General features: G+C 41.4%; 1 protein-coding gene across 3 annotated transcripts in view; it reads left to right on the top strand.

The window, feature by feature from the left end:
* Positions 1 to 19544, top strand: part of dab1b (DAB adaptor protein 1b) — a 51544-nt gene that overhangs the window by 28392 nt on the left and 3608 nt on the right. The window contains exons 3-15 of one of the 3 annotated variants that reach the window (XR_004021282.1): positions 112 to 251; positions 3793 to 3891; positions 5666 to 5797; positions 6842 to 6961; positions 7474 to 7512; positions 9801 to 9866; positions 11316 to 11375; positions 13290 to 13337; positions 13547 to 13655; positions 14700 to 15335; positions 16518 to 16645; positions 17066 to 17154; positions 17499 to 18843. Coding sequence is in view for 2 of the 3 variants with exons in the window: in XM_030752129.1 (XP_030607989.1) it covers positions 112 to 251; positions 3793 to 3891; positions 5666 to 5797; positions 6842 to 6961; positions 7474 to 7512; positions 9801 to 9866; positions 11316 to 11375; positions 13290 to 13337; positions 13547 to 13655; positions 14700 to 15335; positions 16518 to 16645; positions 17066 to 17137 (1649 nt within the window). In the remaining variant the exon portion in view is untranslated. Of the gene's footprint in view, positions 1 to 111; positions 252 to 3792; positions 3892 to 5665; positions 5798 to 6841; positions 6962 to 7473; positions 7513 to 9800; positions 9867 to 11315; positions 11376 to 13289; positions 13338 to 13546; positions 13656 to 14699; positions 15336 to 16517; positions 16646 to 17065; positions 17155 to 17498; positions 19158 to 19544 lie in introns of those variants that run through there. The other 2 variants (XM_030752129.1, XM_030752130.1) reach the window with 2 other exon arrangements.

Raw genomic sequence — 19544 nt, 5'->3', positions numbered from 1 at the left:
TGATACTAAACTTGTACGATTCAGTTGAGCTCACACATCCTCGTTTCCTGTAATCACTCTCTCGTTCTTATTTCTTCTGCTCTGTCTGTTTCTCTTTCTCTTCCTCTGCAGGTCAGGACCGCAGTGAGGCGGGGCTTATTAAGCGTTTCCGCGGAGATGGCGTGCGCTACAAGGCCAAACTGATTGGGATTGATGAGGTGACAGCCGCACGCGGGGACAAGCTGTGCCAGGACTCCATGATGAAGCTGAAGGTGCAGACTTCTTTGTGTGTGTGTGTGTGTGTGTGTGTGTGTGTGTGTGTGTGTGTGTGTGGTGTGTGTGTGTGTGTGTGTGTGTGAGACATCATTGAGCATCTTCACTCATCTCAGTCAGATTTGGTAAAGGCATGCTCAGACATGGCTGTATTGCCTGTTGTTGAATGAATCACAGGAGCTGTCTTATCCTTTGTATGACTCACTGAAGGTCTGTTTGAACTGACCACATGGAACAAATGAAAGTCCAGCCATGTTGTTCCAGAGCTCTTTGTCCTGTAGAAAGCTACTGTAAGCTTGGCTTGTGCAAAATGGAAGCAGCTTTGTACTTGATTTTAATAGGCTGCTTTATTTTTAGTATTGCTCAAAGCCCTTTGCATTTATTCATACGTCTTTTTTTTTTCCTTTACCTCTGGGGCAAACTGGCTCCCTATTCTGAGATGCTTAAATCAGTATATCAGTTAAGTAGAAATTTTTCACTTTCAGCATGTGCGAGAAGAGGAACCCTCCCATCCCCCTGATCTGTCGCCTGTATGTTTTCTCGTGTCACTCACAGTCTATTTTTACAACAAATTCCATGATGTTATACTCGTGGCACATATGCAAACTGTGATAACATGACCCAGATAATACTTCAGCCAGTGTTCCTTGCAAAATATTGAAAGTAAACTAGATCAAATTCAGCCCCACAGTTAAGAGAGAAAGTCAGAAAATGTCTGTATAATAAATCTTTATACTAGTGATTGTGGATGAAAAGGTTGGGTATTCTTGAACTTATTGAGTGTGCATACTATGGCGTCAATGAGTTGCACGCTATTGTTTTTAAATGAGAATAAGTATCAGAGAAGTAAAGCAAACGGTGGAAGTATTGAGAAGGCAGTGGCAGCTCTTGGGGGTGGGGGTGGGGGGGAAGCTCCCCACCTACAAGAAAGAGGAGAGCACAGCAGGAGAGAGGCAAATAAAGCGGAGGGTGCGGAGCACAAGAAGCAACAACAAACAGGTATGAAGGGCAGCGAGGATTATGATGGGAAGGGGACAGTTTGATGTATGAACTTTTGCTTAAAAGGAATTATCTCGATTAAGTCACCTTTTCCTGAGCTCCTCCCTCCTAAGTTACTGAGGCTGCACATGCTGTATGAACAGATTGGGTGAAAATGTTGCCTCTGAGTTTGACTATTGATTATAGTTTGTAGTTGACTCTATTTCATTTAGAAGACATCGAAATAAAGACAGAGTAGAGTACAGAGTAAATCACTTCTAATTTTATAATATGGTAAAGTGAATACTGTTATTATCAGGAGCGTAAATCAGCTCCCTTTTTTCCAACTTGGTTTGAATTTATAAACTGTATATAAAAGATGGACAGGCATTTGGAAGCCACAACTTTTGCTATGTGACTTTTGCCATCCTGTTGTGGTTGTTTTTTGTTTGTTTGTTTTGCAGCCAGAAAGTGATCATAATTAGGTGAGAGAGCAGAGTTGTATTGGTTAAGTTATTAGCTAACATTAGCTAGCTTGGTTATCAAAGTCCACTGAAAGACTGTACACGTGCATCACACAGACTTGGATATTTGCCAACAATAAAAAAAAAAAAACACAAACAAAATACCAGAATTTTAGCAAAAGTGGTGCACAGTCTGCTTGGATGGGCTGTAAGCACTGTAAAGCCCGTGCTTTTTTTGTCAGTTAATTTAAAAATACCTCAAACAGCATCAACACCACAAACACAATCAGGAGGTCCAGTTCAGTGTTGTATGTTAGCTGAGCTTATTTGAATTTGGCAATTATGGTTATCTGTTTTGATAGAAACTGCAACAACTAAGCATTTTGAACTGACTGATGTTTTGATTCGCACCTCTGATTTGTTTTGTATTTTTAGTAATGGTCTAATACCAAACTGATGGGTAAAACATGACCTCTCTGAGACAAAGCTGAAATGATCTACTGTAAACAGACAGTTGTAATGTAAACCTATATCACGAAGAGTCACGAATCTAAAAAAAAAATAATAATAACTGAAATGAAACTAGAGACTGGGTAAAAACACCTCTGGATCCAGCAACCTCTCCCACTTCGCAACTCTGTAAATCAACATAAAAGGTCCTCTTTTCATTTGTGTTCACATTCTACAAAATGAATGTCAGGTAATATGTATCTACTGTGGGCAAAAAAGCAGCACACAGGTATCCCTGCAGTAGGTGGCTATGGGATAAAGTGACTGAACTCTGTATGCATATTCTTAGAGCTTAAATGTGAGGGAAGTCCCACAGGAAAAGCAGTATAGCCAGAAGGCAAAACCTCTCATCACCCATATCCTTTCCAAATGATATAGCATGTCTAATAATGCAACTTTTTCACTGCTTTGATCAAACATTTCTGCGGTGCCCTCCATATGACTCCGGTACTCACCAGGTCCCAGCCAGTTACAGTCAATGGAGCAGTCGATACAGACCTGCTATTATCTGGACAGCGGATAGAGAGGGGGTACAGGTCTCTATTGAGCTGCCTTTCGCTGCCATGTGGACTAATCCACCAAATGGGGATGCCGATGACTGATTGACAACATCCATCGACTCTCCTGCCCACCCGCCTCTTTCTCATTTTCCTTCATCTCTTTCTTATCCCTGTTGCTTGTTCTGCTCTTTATCCTTCCTCTTCCCTCTTTAGGTACTGTTATCCTTTCAGGCTTTTTACTGTATAGTTATTTAAAGTGTAAAAGACAAATAAACAGGTTTTTTTTTTCTCCTTTCTAGCTTGATAGTGATTACTGCAAGTCAGGGTTTGCAGTTGCAATATTAGCTAGGCTTTAAAAGAAAAAGGTCTTGTCTGATGCACAGAGGAAGCCAACCACTTGTGATCAGAAATGGCGTTGCAGTTTTGCCGGACACATTCAGCACAGAAGGCGAGCTTTTCTACTCTTATCTTGTCTTTCCTCTTCTCCTCTCTTCTTGTTTCTCTCTGGCGTTGTTTCTGTGAAAGACATGTCAAGCACACAGGTCGCATCAAAGGGAACACGGTGGAAATTTTAATTGTTTTCTTTATCAGAGCTGATAATATGAGAAAAAGGAGCTGCTGAGATCCATGGGAAAAAAAAAAAAGGCACTTCAAAGGCTGGATTGGGTGTTCAGTCAGCAACTATGTGAAGTTGCCGAGGCGAGCTGACGTCGGTCAGCAGCACAATCCATCCTGTCAGCAAATCTCACCTTATTGTTGTTAACTAGCGCTTGTGTATTGCCACGTTGAAGTGCAGTAGACTTACATCAAAAAGGGAGAGAAAATGGTTCTTACGGGGGGAAACGGCAATAATAATATAACTTGCTGCACGAGGTGGCGTGTGAATTCCTCTGAGAGTGAAGCTTCAAGAAAAAGCACATGAAAGAACATTCTGTCCTATCACACTTTATGTAACTCCTGTCACCCTGCTCCCAATCTCTACCCCGCATCTCCCACTGTCACACTCACCTGAGCCAGAAGAGAAGAAGGCTCGCTGTCTTCATCATTTCCTTTTATCTCCTCATGTCGTTCCCTTTAATCTCCTGCAGGGAATGGCTTCCTCCGCACGTTCCAAAGGGGAGCACAAGCAGAGAGTCTTCTTGACGGTCTCTTTCGGCGGGATCAAGATTTACTGTGAAAGATCAGGGGTGAGTAGCACATTAGCGAGCAGGCCCACCTTGGCAGGGCTGCACCGTGTGGTCTGTGCCAGCTGCTGTACCGTGAACCTACAGTGCAGGACATCCAGAGGGTAGACGCCTGCACGTCTCAGTTCACACCAGGCTGCTGCTGGGGCCGCCATCTTATAAGCCTGACTGGCATAGCTTATATAATGCAGCTGCAATACCTGTACATATCTAATCAAATTTCAATCTTTGCTCCAAATACCAATGCAAATCACACAATAACATGATTCAGACAGGACAGTTTGCCCTTTAGCTCATAAAACTTCAACTTGACAGCACTGAAGTGTAAGTCTTGCATTTGATATATAACCCTAAGTCAAGTGGTTTCACATTTACCCCGGTGCAATTATGGGAATGCTGCAGGACCTACTTAAGATCACTCAGGCCCTGTCTGTCTGCTAATGATAGTGCAGTGAGCAATGTTATGGTGATGCTATGAAACGGGCTGTTTCCGCCTGCATCCTGGCTTCCATCCCCCTGGCGGACTGAGAGGCCTGCTGTTCCATTACAGGATGATCAAGGGGCTCCCTTCTCCCCCGTCCTGCGGCGTGGTGTTGGCTAGATAGGCCCACTCTGCTCATCAGCGCTAACCGATAATTAGCACTCAGTTCCACCCCTTAATGATCATTGCCGCTAATGCTAATTACACCGCCGGCTCCACCTCAGCCGTCATTAGAGCTAAACTGATAATTATGCAACAGCGTTTGTCCCGTGGCTGCCAGCTCCCACCCAAGCTCACCCCACCAAAAAATAAAAAATAGACAGATAAAAAAAAAAAATACTCATCTTTGATAATATCTCTTTTCAATGTGACTGGTGGTGATAGCGGCGCGTCTTTCGCCTCTAATGAAAAAGAACATTAAGCCTCCCGCCACGACCCGCTCAGCTCACCAGCTTTTGACAAGCTCATTTGTTGCTTGGAAATCATGCCCCCTAATGCTCTTCTTTTTATTTACTGATTACTGGCAGTAAATAACACTCCGCACTTAATACCCCTCTTGACTTATTTAGGTGGAAATGGGGATCTCTTGAGCACAGGCTGTGTCAGCAAACATTTAGATGGAAATACTTCATGTAAAGCTGACGTGATTGGTCGCTGAATTGAGTACCCTAGTCGTATTAGTTTTGTATTTTACATTAATCTGAGGCATTAGTAGCGACACCCGGCGCTGAATATGGGCTAATATTCAAACAAACGCTCCTCCCCGGTGCCTAAGCGCGTCTCTGCTGAGAGAGGAGCAGCAGATGGGTGTGAAGAGCTGAATTACTCCTATACATACAACCTAAAGCATATTTTTTGTATATGCTAATGCATCTCGCTTACTAATTTGGTGTTCCTCATCGAACAGCGTCTAAGATCTTGCTGATATCACAAAATGGCACAAAACTAAAATCATGCAACTGGATTATATCTTTTAATGAATGCTAGTTCTGTAGCTCCATTATCCATAAAGTTATGTGCCAAGATGTGAGCGCTCTTTGAAGCTCACTCTGTGTTGTGTTGCATTTGGCTCAACAATATGCAAAGAGGTTTTAAGTAGCTTTGACCTACTTTGTCTCCCAGCTCAGTGTACAGTACTAAGGGTTTTTTTTTTTTAAAGGCAGAATTTTAAATCAAACATCATGTTTTCATTTCTGCATCTTAAAGTAGAAGAAGACATACAGACAATGTGGCACTTGGCCCACAGGGCTTTTTTTTTTTTTTTGTATCTAACACTTTGACCTTTCTGTCATCCAGGTGCTTCTTCATCACCACTCAGTCCACGAGATCAGCTACATTGCCAAGGATACCCGGGATCACAGGGCCTTTGGCTATGTCTGTGGGAAGGAGGGCCACCACAGATTTGTGGCCATCAAAACAGCACAGTCTGTAAGTACTTTTCCACAACATGGATGTTAAATCCTTAGACGTAATTCCAAACTTAAAACTGTTTAAATTATGGTTCAAGCAAAATACAATTTACTATCTTTTCTTCCATTAAAATGTAGTTTTATTTTATTTTTTTAATGGACTCAACCAGTAAAGAAACCTGAAACTAAGTAATTTAAATGCATGGGTCTAACAGTTAAACACTGACATTTAATGTTCAGCCACAGATTTAGGAGCTTCTGTGGAAAAGCATATTTAACTAATCATAAGCATAGACTGTTTATTATAAAGCTGTCTTGATGTGAAAGCCTAGAGGTGGTGGACTGACTGAGAAGCCAAGTGATGCTCATCACAATCCCAAGTTAGCCACTCCCCAAATATTTCCCACTTTTTGTATATTTCATTCAAACTCGGACCATAATTTACAAAAGAACCACCATTCTGCATTAAACAACACTTGAAATTGACAATCATAAACATGAATTCTTTAGGAAAGTGTTTACTAAGGCAATAAATCAAGTGAGAGCAGGGTCATTTTCTCTTAGACCTCTATACAATCGGTTCTCTTTTTGGCCCCTGCAGGCCAATCGAAGGAATTCAGGTAGAATAAGAAACAAGGTCCTTGAGAATGACTTCAGTTTTCAGACTTTTCAGAATATGTAGTGAAAAAAATGGAAAAATAAAACTCATGTTCTTCATCCTGAATGACAACACACGGTTTATGTCCTGTACATATGGCAGAAAAAAGAATAAAGTTGACCTTGACTCTGACACGATACATGAAAGTAAACACAAAAATGATTTACTTTGTCTTCAGTTCTGCTTCAGTTTGTAGTTTATAAACAGGGCTAGGCCTGATTTATTTCATATTTTAACTTAAACCATTTCTATTTTAAAGTTAAAGATGAATGAAAAATGATTAAAGTGGTACCAGTGGAGATACTTTAATTATATTTGATGGCCAAATTTAATTTGATGGCCATCTATAGTTAACCTGTCCTGTATCCACCTCCCCATCTTATTCCATCTTATTCTCTCATTCAGGCGGAGCCTCTCATCATTGACCTGCGTGACCTCTTCACACTCATCTACGATATAAAACAGCGGGAGGAGATGGAGAAGAAGGCCCAGAAGGACAAACAGTGTGAGCAGGCGGTGTACCAGGTAGGACTATCTGAGCCAATTCTTTGCATTTTTTTTTTCTCAGTTTCATTTTCCATTCGGAGGTGAGATCACACATTCTAACTCCACCTGTAATTCATTCACACAATAGATGTCTTAACACTCTGAAGCTTCCTCTGAAGTGCGTTGCTGTTTGTGTGTTTGCCTGGACCATTGATTTATGTTCGGAATATCTAAATACAATGGAAATGCAACAGGTTTTGCTGGTTTTATGTTTTTTTTTTTTTTGTTTTTTTTTATTATCATTACTGTCATTTCTAGGAAATATGTGTTGTTTTGTCTGTGATGTGCCAAATTACCGTTTGATTAAAAAGCAACACGCTGTCAGTCTATGATTGTGCGTGCTTGCAGGAAATGTCACGCTGAGATGAGTGTATTTTTTTTGTTGTTGTCGTTGTTGCTGTTGGTGATGTTTTTTCCATCCTCTCTCAATTTATTCTCTAATGAGACTGAAAAACAAAATGTGTCATCTGCCTTCTGTTCCACAAACACAGACCATCCTGGAAGATGAAGTGGATGATCCAGTTTACCAGGTAGGTCCGCAGGCACTCCGAGCGGGAGCAAAACGCTGCTGACTTTGGTGCTTTCTACCTTTTTACTCTTTAAGCTTGGAATAAATAAATAAACAATAATCCTTAATTTATATCAGCCACTGACATGCTTGAATTAATGATTCATAATATTGCACCATTCCAGTAATACACAGTAGACCATCTAGTGGACAGTTTTGTTCAACCATTCAACACCCATTTGCCAGTGCAGTGTTGTAAAACCATATTTTTTGAGTTGATCTGTGTCAATGTTCCGATTTCTTCCAAAGACATGCCCCTCCCCCCCCTTGACTGGTTGTTATTCCCGTCCCTTTTGCCCTGTGCATTTATTTGGCTCAACATTTTTTTTTTCTCTGTGTTTGCTCACACTGAATACAGACAACACTAACTCTTACTCTGAATGCTATGTTCAGTGGTACGTCCAACCACCTCCAAGTTCACCTCTGTTCTTTGCTCTTGAAGTATGTTTTCACGTATGGCCATTCCATTTGTAGCTTTCAATTTATGTTGATGTTGGTTGACAAAACTCCAGCCTGCTCCCAGACTCTTAAAGGAACTGTTTGACATCTGGGGAAATATGCTTGTTTGCTTTCTTGTGAAGAGTTAGATAAGTGGACCGATACAACTCTCACGTCTGTACCATAGACAGTATAAAAGGTGGACGTAGCTAACGTGACTTCTTCCACTGGTTTCTGAAGTCTTGGATTTGAAACCGTGAGGTTAGTGTTTTCACTGTCGCCATCTTTGTGTAAAAAAAAAAAAAAAAAAAACGATCGACAAGAGGGGTGGGTCATATTGTGAAACCGCTTACTCTCTGGCTAACAACCTGTCAGTCGCAAGTCCTCCATTTTTAAACACAGCATAAGCAAAATTTATAAAATAGATTTTTTATTCAGTATGACCTGGAACGAGCCCATAAGCTCATTATGAAAGATTTCTATTGAGGATTTGCAGTCATGTAATGGCTAATGACATGACGTTACCTTGTCCACCTTTTTGGATGCGTGATGCTGCAGCATCTAGTAACACGGTGACGCAAGCTTAGAGACCGGTCCGCGATATCTGTCAACCACCGGCCACAAGAGAAAAATGTGATTCCTCAACCAGTTGGCAAGTGGTTGCTTGCTGGAGGTTGATGGCAATTGCTTTTCCCCTCATGACTGGTGGTTGCATCACTTCAATATGTCCAATAAAACTCTCGAGCAAGTCTTTTTGCACCCACAACTACCTAACAACCCACTCTCACCATCTGATGGCTTTCAGATAGAAAATAGGTTTAAGGCCTTTTTGCATTAGCTTCACTTCTTAGACCTGGAAAATGTATCTGTTTTATACTGTCTGTGGTCTCTATGTACATCTATCTAAAGCTCAAACCAGAAGCCAGTTAGCTTAAGACAAATAACTAGCTAGCCTGGCTATGTCTAAAGATAGCAAAATCACCCTACTAGCACCTCTCAAGCTCACTTGTGTTTTTAATCCTTGGAACAACTTTGCTAGCTTTCATGAGGCGCTGTCCGCTGAAAAACTGTCCTGCACTTTTTTTTTTTTCCATTTTTAAAATTCAGTCATTGTACAGATATAAACACATAATATGTATTATTTATTAATGGTGCCTGGCTAGCTGTCTTTATGATAAGTTAACTAGCTGGCTTCAGCTAAATCTTTAGCATGCCAATGTGGACGAGTAGCAGTTCTCTCATCTTTCTCTACACACAAGACAACAAAGCACATTTCCCAAAATGTGAAACAGTTCTTTTATTTTGAGATCCATAGAGGCATATTTTTTACATCTACCTTAAAGCAATAAATGACAGATTTTAAGATTTCATTAAAGGATCTCAAGCAGATACTCAGACGTGTGAGGTGGAGCATCACATTGCTGAGGTTGAAGCAAGACCTCTAGCTAAAACGTCCACATTGCCTTGAACTATTGCCTGACCTGTTATACTTGTGCTCTTTCCTCTTCCCACCTCACTCTTTTTTCTTCCTCTTTTCATCTTCCCCATTCCCTTTTCCCATGCCCCATTTTTTATACCCTTCATATTCCTGATCTCATTTCATTTCCCACTTGACACTATCCTCACTCCCCTGTGCTTTCATGTATTCTTGTCATGTTTCACTACCTCTATCTTTCTGTTTTATATGCCAACCTCTCTCTCTCTCTCTCTCTCTCTCTCATCTCTCTCTCTCTCTCTCTCTCTCTCTCTCTGTCTATTCCATCTCATTATTCTCTGCACCTATACGCCTTGCCCACTACTTCTGTTCTTTAGTACATAGTGTTTGAGGCTGGACACGAACCCCTCCGTGGCCCCCAGTCAGAGGAGAGCGTTTATCAGGTACAAAGACAAGCATTGCCCCCCTTTTTTCCTCCCTCTTCATACCCTGTGATAGATAATAGAAGTAGTACTAACTTTATAGCTTCATAGCACACCTTAAAGAAGTTATGAAGTGCAGATTTTTCAGATGTACACCAAGCTGTGCTTGAAGAGGAAATTCCATAAATGAAAGCTGTTAGATGTGTTAAAAGGGGTGCAGCTGATGTTGAAAGTTGTAATCCTTAAGATTTCAGTCTGCTGATTTATTGACACTCAAGATTATATGGTAAAAAGAAGTAAAGTTTCATGGAAAAACATATTTCTTCATACTGAATATCACCACATAATGAGCACCAGCAGATATGTTAAAGATGGTTACCTTGCTGAGGGACTGGAAATGTGCAAGTATGCATTGTAAATTAGTCTTTTTTTTTTTGCCTGCAATAGAAACTAACAATGATATCTACTAAATGGTAAAGACTTGTGCTGAAAAATATCATGAAGATCATAAATCAAAAAGTATTGAAAATCTTAAGGGCTGTAACTTTTAAAGATGGTGCCTTTTAAAAAAAAAAAAAAAATTAAAAAAAAAAAAAAAAACGATGTCAGAGTGAAGGTCAGTTGTTTAGTCTGAACAGTTCACCCACTGCCTGTATAACATTCTGCTTTTATATACCAAATACTCTGACCTTTTGGTTTTAGACCATTTGAAGCTCCAGCTAGGACTCCAGGGAGCTATCGTAAGGTTTAATCCTACCCGATGCCTCCCTTCTCTTTTGCCCTCTCTTCTCTTCCTCCTCCTCTTTTTGCCTCTCTGTATCTTGCCTTCTTCTGAAGATGAAAGATGCAGAGAGAGGGAGAGATTAATCACTTGCCATGCCATTTGATCTCAGAGTGAAACAAGATCAATACACTTGTGAAAAAAACGTAACCAAAAGTTAACCAGTCGAAGGAGGGAGGTGAGAGGGTGATGGACAACGGGTTTAAGAGCAACAGATAGTTTGGATAATTGTGAGCAAAATAAATTAAACAGGCCAGGCCAGAGCAGAGCTCTCTCTCTCTCTCTCTCTCTCTTTCTCTATATATATATATATAATATATATATATATATATATTGAGGAGTGTGCCAGATGAACTAGTTGAGATGTATTGTTGGCAAATAACATCAGGCTTTCGTAGTACTCACAGAACCAGCACACACCTTTTTCAGGCATTGTTTGCAATCAATATTGATTTAAGTAGAATTGATTCAGCGGCACAACTTTAAAATTTGCATAATCCTATTGCGCTAAACGATGAGAATGCATCTAAATAAATGGGCCAGACAGAAATTGATTTAGACATGTTTCAGTTCTTATAAGTTCTTGTTTTTAAATACGCAGCCAGAAAAAAAAAAAAGAAAGAAAGAAAAAAGAAGCAAAAAGATGTTGAATGTGACTCACGTTTGAATCGACCTCCAATCCAATGCAGGTCCCAACCAGTCAGCAGAAGGAAGGGATCTATGATGTCCCAAAACGCCATTTCATGACTGTAGGTGTTTTTATTTTTTATTCTTCTACTTACAAACCTCTCCTTAACATCCTCTCGAAGGAAGTGCCTTAAGCCACCATCCATTTCTAGTAACTGAATCTACTGTAATCAATGGTTTTAGTTATGAATTACAGCTGACAGGCTTTTAAAACACACTTTTCAAGCCAAGGACAAGTCACACAGGGGGTCTGTATGTGCATCTGCTTTTCCTGTGACAGCGATGAAACAAAGCTGTTGGTCATGCCGAGCATGCTTAAAGAGTTAAGGCTAATTGATTGGTCAACCAAAGTCATGCATGTCAGCAATTTCACAGAACATCAGAGGCAGGTTCCAAAATCCTTTGCAGAATCTGGTTCATGTCAGACGAGAGTTTGTTTGCTGGTCCCAACTGACTGGTGCAGGGGACTGATTAGATATACAAAGGGGTGGCTGCTTCATCTTCCTCAGAGGTCGAGGATGAGAGGTTTGTGGGTGGGTGGGTGGGTGGGTGTTGGGTTGAGCTGCATGAAGTGTAGTCGCAGTTACATACAATCCAAGGCTGCATAAAAGTTTTACTTTACTGAATAGCATCTGACCAGAAAACAGCACAGAAAGCATTTTTGACTGCCCCTCCCACTTTCCCATGTCATCTAACTGAAAATAGATTTCATCTCATCTTCGTAGGATTTATGAGTTCTTCACCACCATGCAGTGACTACGCTGTTATATCTCTCAAATCGTTTGTAAAAAAAAAAAATAAATACATTTACCCAGTAAAAACCTTCATGTAACCTTTGAAAACAGCTGCAGCAAAGTGCTCTTCTTCTCCTTCTTCTCTTCGCTGTTTCTGTGCTTGTTGCTCAGCATATCAAACAGATAAACGGTCCCGGCCCCTGTTGCTATCTCCCCTGAACAGCCCATGCCAGTATAAGTAGCAGCGCTTCCATATCTCTAAGTGTTACTGCTTGTCTGTTCATTCAGTTGGAGCTTTCTGAGAGCCTCGAGCTCCCCTGATGTGTGTCAGTGCCAGCGGGCAGAGATCTCTGTGTACAATGTTTACCTCTCTCCAAATTCTGACTCATTCTGTTCCCCTCAATGGTTTCAAAATGCAGTGCAAACCGTACAATCCGTTATGTCCCAGCTTATTGAAGGTGGACATAAACACCCCGTCTGGAGCGACACGGATTGCTGCAATTTCTCCCTTTTCCTCTCTTTTGTTTGACCATGTTGTGTTTGTTTGTTTGTTTGTTTTGTTATAGCATGCGAATCCTGTGTGTCCTGTCTGTTTTTTGTGCATTTATGGTGAATCATTGTCTGCTTGTGCATGGCTCCCAGAGACATTTCATGCAACTTAGCCATCACACAGTCTCTCCCATAGCCACATCCCCTCTCCGTTAAGTAGCGTGAGTGGAGGACAGAGGGGGCTAGAGCAGGGGTCACGTCTGCCTATAGGGTGAGGTGGCCTCATTGTCTCGGTTGGGTGGTTCCAGGAGCTTCTTCCTTCATTCATTTGATGATATAAACACGCTCCTCCTGTGTTTGTGCTCACAGGGGGAAATCAGCATGATAAAGCGGCCCAAGCTCTCATGGGGGGGGGAGTGGGGTTCCTCTTGATTGGCACACATAAGAATATCTAATCAGAGTCTGTTTTATAGAACTGAATAGCCTTTTACCCACTCAATTATAGCGAGCCACGGAAGATTCATTTTAGATCCATTTTCTGATAACGAGTCGAGGGGATAGTTGTTTCTTGCCATCCACAGCACAAACTGCCTTTGTGAGTAGTATTCACTTCCCCACCCCTACCCACCCATGCAACCACAATACCCTATTCGGAGATGAATTTAAGGTTTCATGATTGTCCAGGTCTCATTGTCGTGATGTATCACTGGGCTTTGTCTTTCTCTCTCCCTTATCCCTTGGTTCGACTAACAGAACATCAACCACTTTGATCTTTTTGGCGACATGTCCACTCCTCCCTCGGTGAGTACTTTTACACAAACCCTCTTTTAGGTTCACTTCATTTCATTAGGCCGTTCACTGAGATCTAAATGACCTCAATCTGTGACAGAAACTGCACTCAAAGATAATGTGCAATGTGGTGACTTTTACCTGACTTTGATAGCAGTGACATCTGTGCGCTCGTGTGTGTGTGTGTGTGTGTGTGTGTGTGTATATGCATTTCCTCCCAGATGCCCCCATCACCTGCCAACACACTGGACCCCAGCAGGAGCAGCCGCCAGCAACAACACACTCCTGCTGAGCTGTACGCCCCCTTCAGCCCCACCTCTGTGCCGTCAGGTATCTATACCCAGACTGAAACGCTTCATCTTTTCCACAATACAAGACATGAAACAAGAAAAATTGCTGGTGGGGATGTGGCTCTTTGATGTTTAGCTCATGAAAAATCTTGCCAAGATTTAGCAGCGTGTAAATTTAAGGACCACACACTGAGATGCAGTTTAATTAGGCTGTAAACCTGTGAGGAGATACAGCAAAGTGATGTCACTTGAAGGACCACTGCGGTGATTTTTGCATATTCTACTGAAACAACTGACATTGTGAAAAACTGAAAAAACATTCTAACATCATTTAAAACAGCAGCTCACTGAAGAGCAGCATCCTTTTAAATGCATGAAACAACATTCACATGGTCCTTTTCACAGTGTGCCTGTCTAAGATAACACTACCACCATAATACAAAAGTCAACAGGCCTCATGCAGGAACATTATTTTGTTCTCATACTACATGTACAAATCTTTGTGTTTGTACTGGTGTTTCAAACTGTTCCAAACTGGTTTCATTCACAGTAAGATTACAAAGAATCCTGCTCTTATAGAGAAGTGGATGAAAAAATAACAAGTGTAGCAAGTCAATAATGTGTCATCAGAGCTGTACTATAATCCTTATATTAAAATTTATATGCGTTATCATTTTTAATGCAGTTTGTGTCATGTGGTAACTGAATCAGTTAATGTCTTGGAGCACTACAGCACCGAAGCATTTTCACACAAGCCCCTGTTTATGACTACTATCACAAATACTGGCATAAATGTGACAAAAATATGATTTGGAAAGATTATAGTATGAAAATGACAAGAAAATACACCACTTTTAAACTCATCTCATTTGCTTTTCAGTTCAGAATGAAACGGCTCATTGTTAAAGATGGAAGTATTTATAGATGAATGTCTGCCATTTTGATAATAGGCATTAAATTGGCAATCACAGGAGTCCAAATGCTTTCTGTGTTCACAGTAATAATCTTCCCTTTTTGTTTCATATCTTACAAGCTTTAATCATTTCCTTTCTTTTCTCTGTCACTCTTTTTGCTCCTGCTTCAGGTTATATGACCATGGGCCCGGTGCAGGCCGCACAGTGGGCTCAGCAGCCATTTCCTGCCCAGGCTCAGACTCTGGCTTTCCCTGTGCAGGGGCCTCTCCAGGTGGCTCAGGTCCTCCCTGGTGGTCAGCCGGTCATCTGGAGCCAGGCCAACATTTTCCCTGCTACACAGCAGCAGTGGGCAGCTATGGCAGCCTACATGCCAGCCCAGACAGTGGGCGTGGGGGGCCACGCCATCCCAGCTGCCATGCTCCAAGGCTTAGTACCCATAACCACCATGTGCCCCCAGGCCTGCGACCTATCAGCCCCGTCCTCGGCCATCACCAGCCCCCAGCACCCCGCCGACCCCACCCTGCTCCAGAAGCAGCTCAGCCTGGGTAAAGAAGGCCTAGACTCAGACGCAGGTGAGGGTCCTTCTACATCAGGAGCAGCAGGCGTGGAACCCGGTGCTGTATCAGCAGCGGTGAGTAGGTGTGGCACCCCAGGCCTCATGAGTGTACCGGACACACTGGCCTGCAGTCAGCTGCTGCCACCTCCAGCTGCTGCGACCCAGGAAGAAGAAGGGAGCTGTAGTGACCTTGATCTCTCTAGGATGACCCTGAGCCCAGGTACATCGACTTCACCGTCTACTGAATCTCGTAAGTGTTTATAATTATTGTCCTTCTGTGTAATTACTAAAACCAAAATTTGTATCACTTTTTTTTTTTTTTTGGCAAAAGGCCAAAAAATCAATTTTAAAAAGGGAGTTTTTCCTTCCTACTGTTGCCAAGTGCTTACTTATAGGGGGTTGTTGTGGTTTTGTCTGTATTATTGTAGGGTCTTTACCTTAAAATATAAAGTGCCTTAAGGTGACTGTTGTTGTGATTTGGTGCTATATAAATAAAACTGAACTGAATAATTTCTATACAGTCTGTGCAGAAATCATAGACAGTATAAAAGATGGATATAGCTACTGTGATGTCATCTGTTAGTTTCTAAAATCCCATTTTGAAGTCTCAAGATTAGCATATTCACAGTCGCCATCTTGGTTTAAAAAAAAGCTGGATGTGATGGGAGGGTCTTTGAAACCACTTGCTAACTGGCTGACAACATGTCAGTCACAGGTCATCAGCTAATGAGCAAACCACGGATAATCCTCCATTTTGAAACATAGTATGACCAAGATTTACAAAAACAGACTTGAATAAAAATCAATTTTTTTTTTTTTTTATTTAATATGACCCAAATGAGTGACTGAGCCCATAAATTCAGCAGAAAAGTGTTTTTTTGCAACCACAGTTATCGCCTTCTCGTGGCCTTTAGATGCCGGTTTAAGGCACTTCCACACTGGCCACATTTTTCCGACCCAGAAGCTACATCCATGTTTTATACCTTCTATGGTAGAAATCATCACTCGGCGTCTGGGCTAATTAGCAAATGTTATCACACAATCACCTCTAAAACATCAGAATTGTTATATATAAGCATATTAGCACGCATTAGCATTTGAATCAAAATCATGTAGTCTACATGAGGTCAGAAAACTGCCAGTGTGGCCGTAGACTTTGCCTTGTCACCAGAAAAACTCTTAACCTTAAGAAAATGAAGAGGGTCGTGCTTCGTTTGATAGAATGTCAAGCACATTAGATGAAAAGGATGGGTGACGACAAGCAATAAAGGTCACAGTTTTAAATTCACCGCTTCCTGATATAGCATATTCGTGCTACCAGCCCTGATGCCAGAATACTCACAAAGCACATGAGCATTAAACAGCAAACCTTCCACCGTTTTTACAAAACCAAAGTCCAACTCAACTCTATATTTCTTTTATTTATTTTTAGCATCCACTCCAGCCCCACAGCAGAGCTCATCTTCAGACTGCCCCCCTTCCCAAGGCAGTGCCCCACCCACAGATCCCTCCCCTGTTGACCCTGAGGGCAACTCCAGCACCACTAAGGAGGAGCAATCGGTGAGGACGTCCCCTCGGGGTCTCACGTCGGTCATTTAGATTCATAGATTTTTTTTTTTAAACAGCTGACTAGCATGACGCTACAATCCATTACTGCCGCGTGGATGACCTGTTCACTTATGTAACATGTAATTACACAGATTAGAATGTCGTGATTATTATGGCCACATTCGGTGGGAGTTTAACCTTTTTTCTAGAAAAATGTCAAGTCAATTAAACATGAAAGGTCAAAAATGATTTAAGTGCTTTGATTAGATCGTTATAATAATAAGGCAAAATTTCAAGGTAATTAAACTTGGTGTCATTTTCCTAAATGTTTCCTGTTTTTCTGGGAGATGTGAGACTCCTAACAAGCTGAAGAAAGCCTGGTCTTGATGTGTCACGTCTAAAGGAGAAATTTTATTGCGTTTTCCCTCTCAGGGCTCTGCCGTCGCGCCCAGTGACGCTGCTGATCCTCCACAGGATCAGACATGTTCACAGGAAGACAGCTAGAGAACATCAGACAGCGGGTGGGTTTTTCCTTCTTTCTCTGATTTTCTCAGTTAAATATCAGCCGTCTTCACGTTGTTTCATTTGGGTCCTTTCCTCCCAGCTTTTTTCATCGTCGGTGCTACTGCCCTTGCCTCTCTCTGCTTCTTTATTAGCCTTATATTTTCACCTGTCAGTGTATCCTGTTTCCGTGTGACTGAGCGGCCAGTTGCAAAAGGGCCTTGATTTAAATCACTGTTTCTGTCCTTCAGCTCTCTGAGTCATCCCAGAATAAGGAAGGCTCAATGTTGCCACCTGGTGATGAAATTTATAACGGCACCACTACTTCTAAGTGATTTTTGAATTATTGCTGTTTGTCTTTTAGGGTGATGGAAGCTCTGAAGGCCGAAACAGGAGCTCACGAGAAAAAGAAGAAAAGAGAGATGAGTAATTGTGAGCAGGAGAATCTCACAGCCTGATACACAGACTTGTTCATTTTTTTCAACCTTTAAAGGATATTTTGGCAGTTATGTAATAAGCTGGCTATCCTAGGATCTGCTTTCCTCCAGAGGCCGCTTACTGTACTGTGCTGTACTGCAGACTTTGGCTTCATCGTCCAATCAATTGACCTTTCAACCAGGAAGTGACCTTTGATCTTTGACCGAAACTGACAACAGGAGGTGAATGTGCCCTTCTGTTTGGGATTAATGAGTTTATATCTGTGATGATATAAAAACTAAAAAGAAAAGAAAAACAACATGGTTACACTGATGATGCAAATTATTTTTTGGAAACTTTGAAGAGAGGAGCAGCGTCCTACTGGATGTGGTTGACCTTCACTTTGTCAGCTGCCACCAGCAAACACTGTGCACAGCAGGAGGATTTGCCAAATGTTCTCATAGCGTCGCTCCACCGACTGGGCCATTTGCATGAACAGACGTATTGTGGATTCAGTGGACTCAGCTGTGAGCAGAACTGTTCTCTGCAGCTTCCTTCTAGGCCTGAAATGAATAGAAAAAAAAAAAAAGTCATTTAATTTTGTTTTTATAAGCTGTGAATTCTCACTTGATGACACTGAGTCATTGCAGATATCCATATGACTCTGAGGCGTCAATGTGGAAATCAAAATTTGCCAAACATCTATTTTGTAAATAAGAATCTTTCCACTCCCCGATACCCGAGCCTCTGTGCCATGAGATAGCTCTCTGCCTCTTGGATGCCAACTACCTGTTTTTCTCTCAAACAATGCCCTACCAGCACCTCCATTTTTGATGTCTGGACATTTGTTTCTCTTTTGCAGACATTCTTTTTTTTTTTTTTTTTATTTATTTTCTAAAACTTTCCTATGTTCAGTTAGTGAGAAATGAACTGTGAATCTGTGTTACATGGTCATTAAAAATGAAAACCTGCTGCACCCAGTTTTGCTCGTTTTGAACTTGAGAAATGATACGAGCGAAGGCGTCGAAACAAGAACATTTTTTTTTTTTTAGGACGCAGATTTTTCCTGCATCTCTTTGCTTTTCAATATTTGACATTGGCGACTGAGGTCGCGTTGTTTACACTTTGCCTCTCGTAACATATCTGGTTTAAATAGGTGAGCAGAATCAACTCATTCTGCACTGACACGACTTAATAACTACAAGCTCGGAGACAGTAGATTGCATTTCGATGCCTTATCAGGTTTACTTTTATTGTCTGGTCACTGTTTTTCTTTTTCATTTGTCATTGTTGTAACAAAGCACTTAGGCATATTGTAGGTCTGCTCCACTGAAGTAAGATGGTTGAAAAGACAGGCAATTTTATATAATACGAACAATAGAGATATCACTATTAACTGCTAGACTTACAATAACAAATGGTAACCGTACCCCTGCTTGTGTAAGAAAAATGAGAAATAGTCCCAAAATATTTTGTAAATTTTATTTATGGAATTAAGAATTGTCATGAAAAAGAAAAAAAAAGGACTTTTGTACGTCTATGACTTCCCCCGTACACTGTACCCATGCCACTGTTCAGTCACAAATAAAATACCATGTGATTCCCACCTTTGCCATTGCTGTTATTGAGTGTGTGTGTGTGTGTGTGTGTGTGTGTGTGTGTGTGTGTGTGTGTGTGTGTGTGCGTGCGCGTGTGTGCGCATGTGTGCGTGCATGCGCGCGCACAAAAGTTTCCTAATGACCTGTACACCACAAAAATCCCTTTTGCCGAAACTGCAAACAGCTCATGGTCATCTGCTTTCTTGAAAGTGGTGACCTTTTTAGTGGCAACTAAAAAAATGTTGCTACTGATTTTGAGCAGTTCTTGTGTAATTTGGTGCATCTCAGCCTACTCTCCCTGTTTCCCTTCCTTAAGAATGGCTTATCGACAGCCACTGAGACCATTACTGAACATTAGTGAACAGTAGATGGATCAACTGAAGGGTCAGATGTAT

Source organism: Archocentrus centrarchus, chromosome 17, assembly GCF_007364275.1.
Source record: "Archocentrus centrarchus isolate MPI-CPG fArcCen1 chromosome 17, fArcCen1, whole genome shotgun sequence".
NCBI classification, from domain to species: Eukaryota; Metazoa; Chordata; class Actinopteri; order Cichliformes; family Cichlidae; genus Archocentrus; species Archocentrus centrarchus.
The sequence above is the reverse complement of the archived record's forward strand: the minus strand, read 5'-3'. Positions and strand labels throughout refer to the sequence as shown.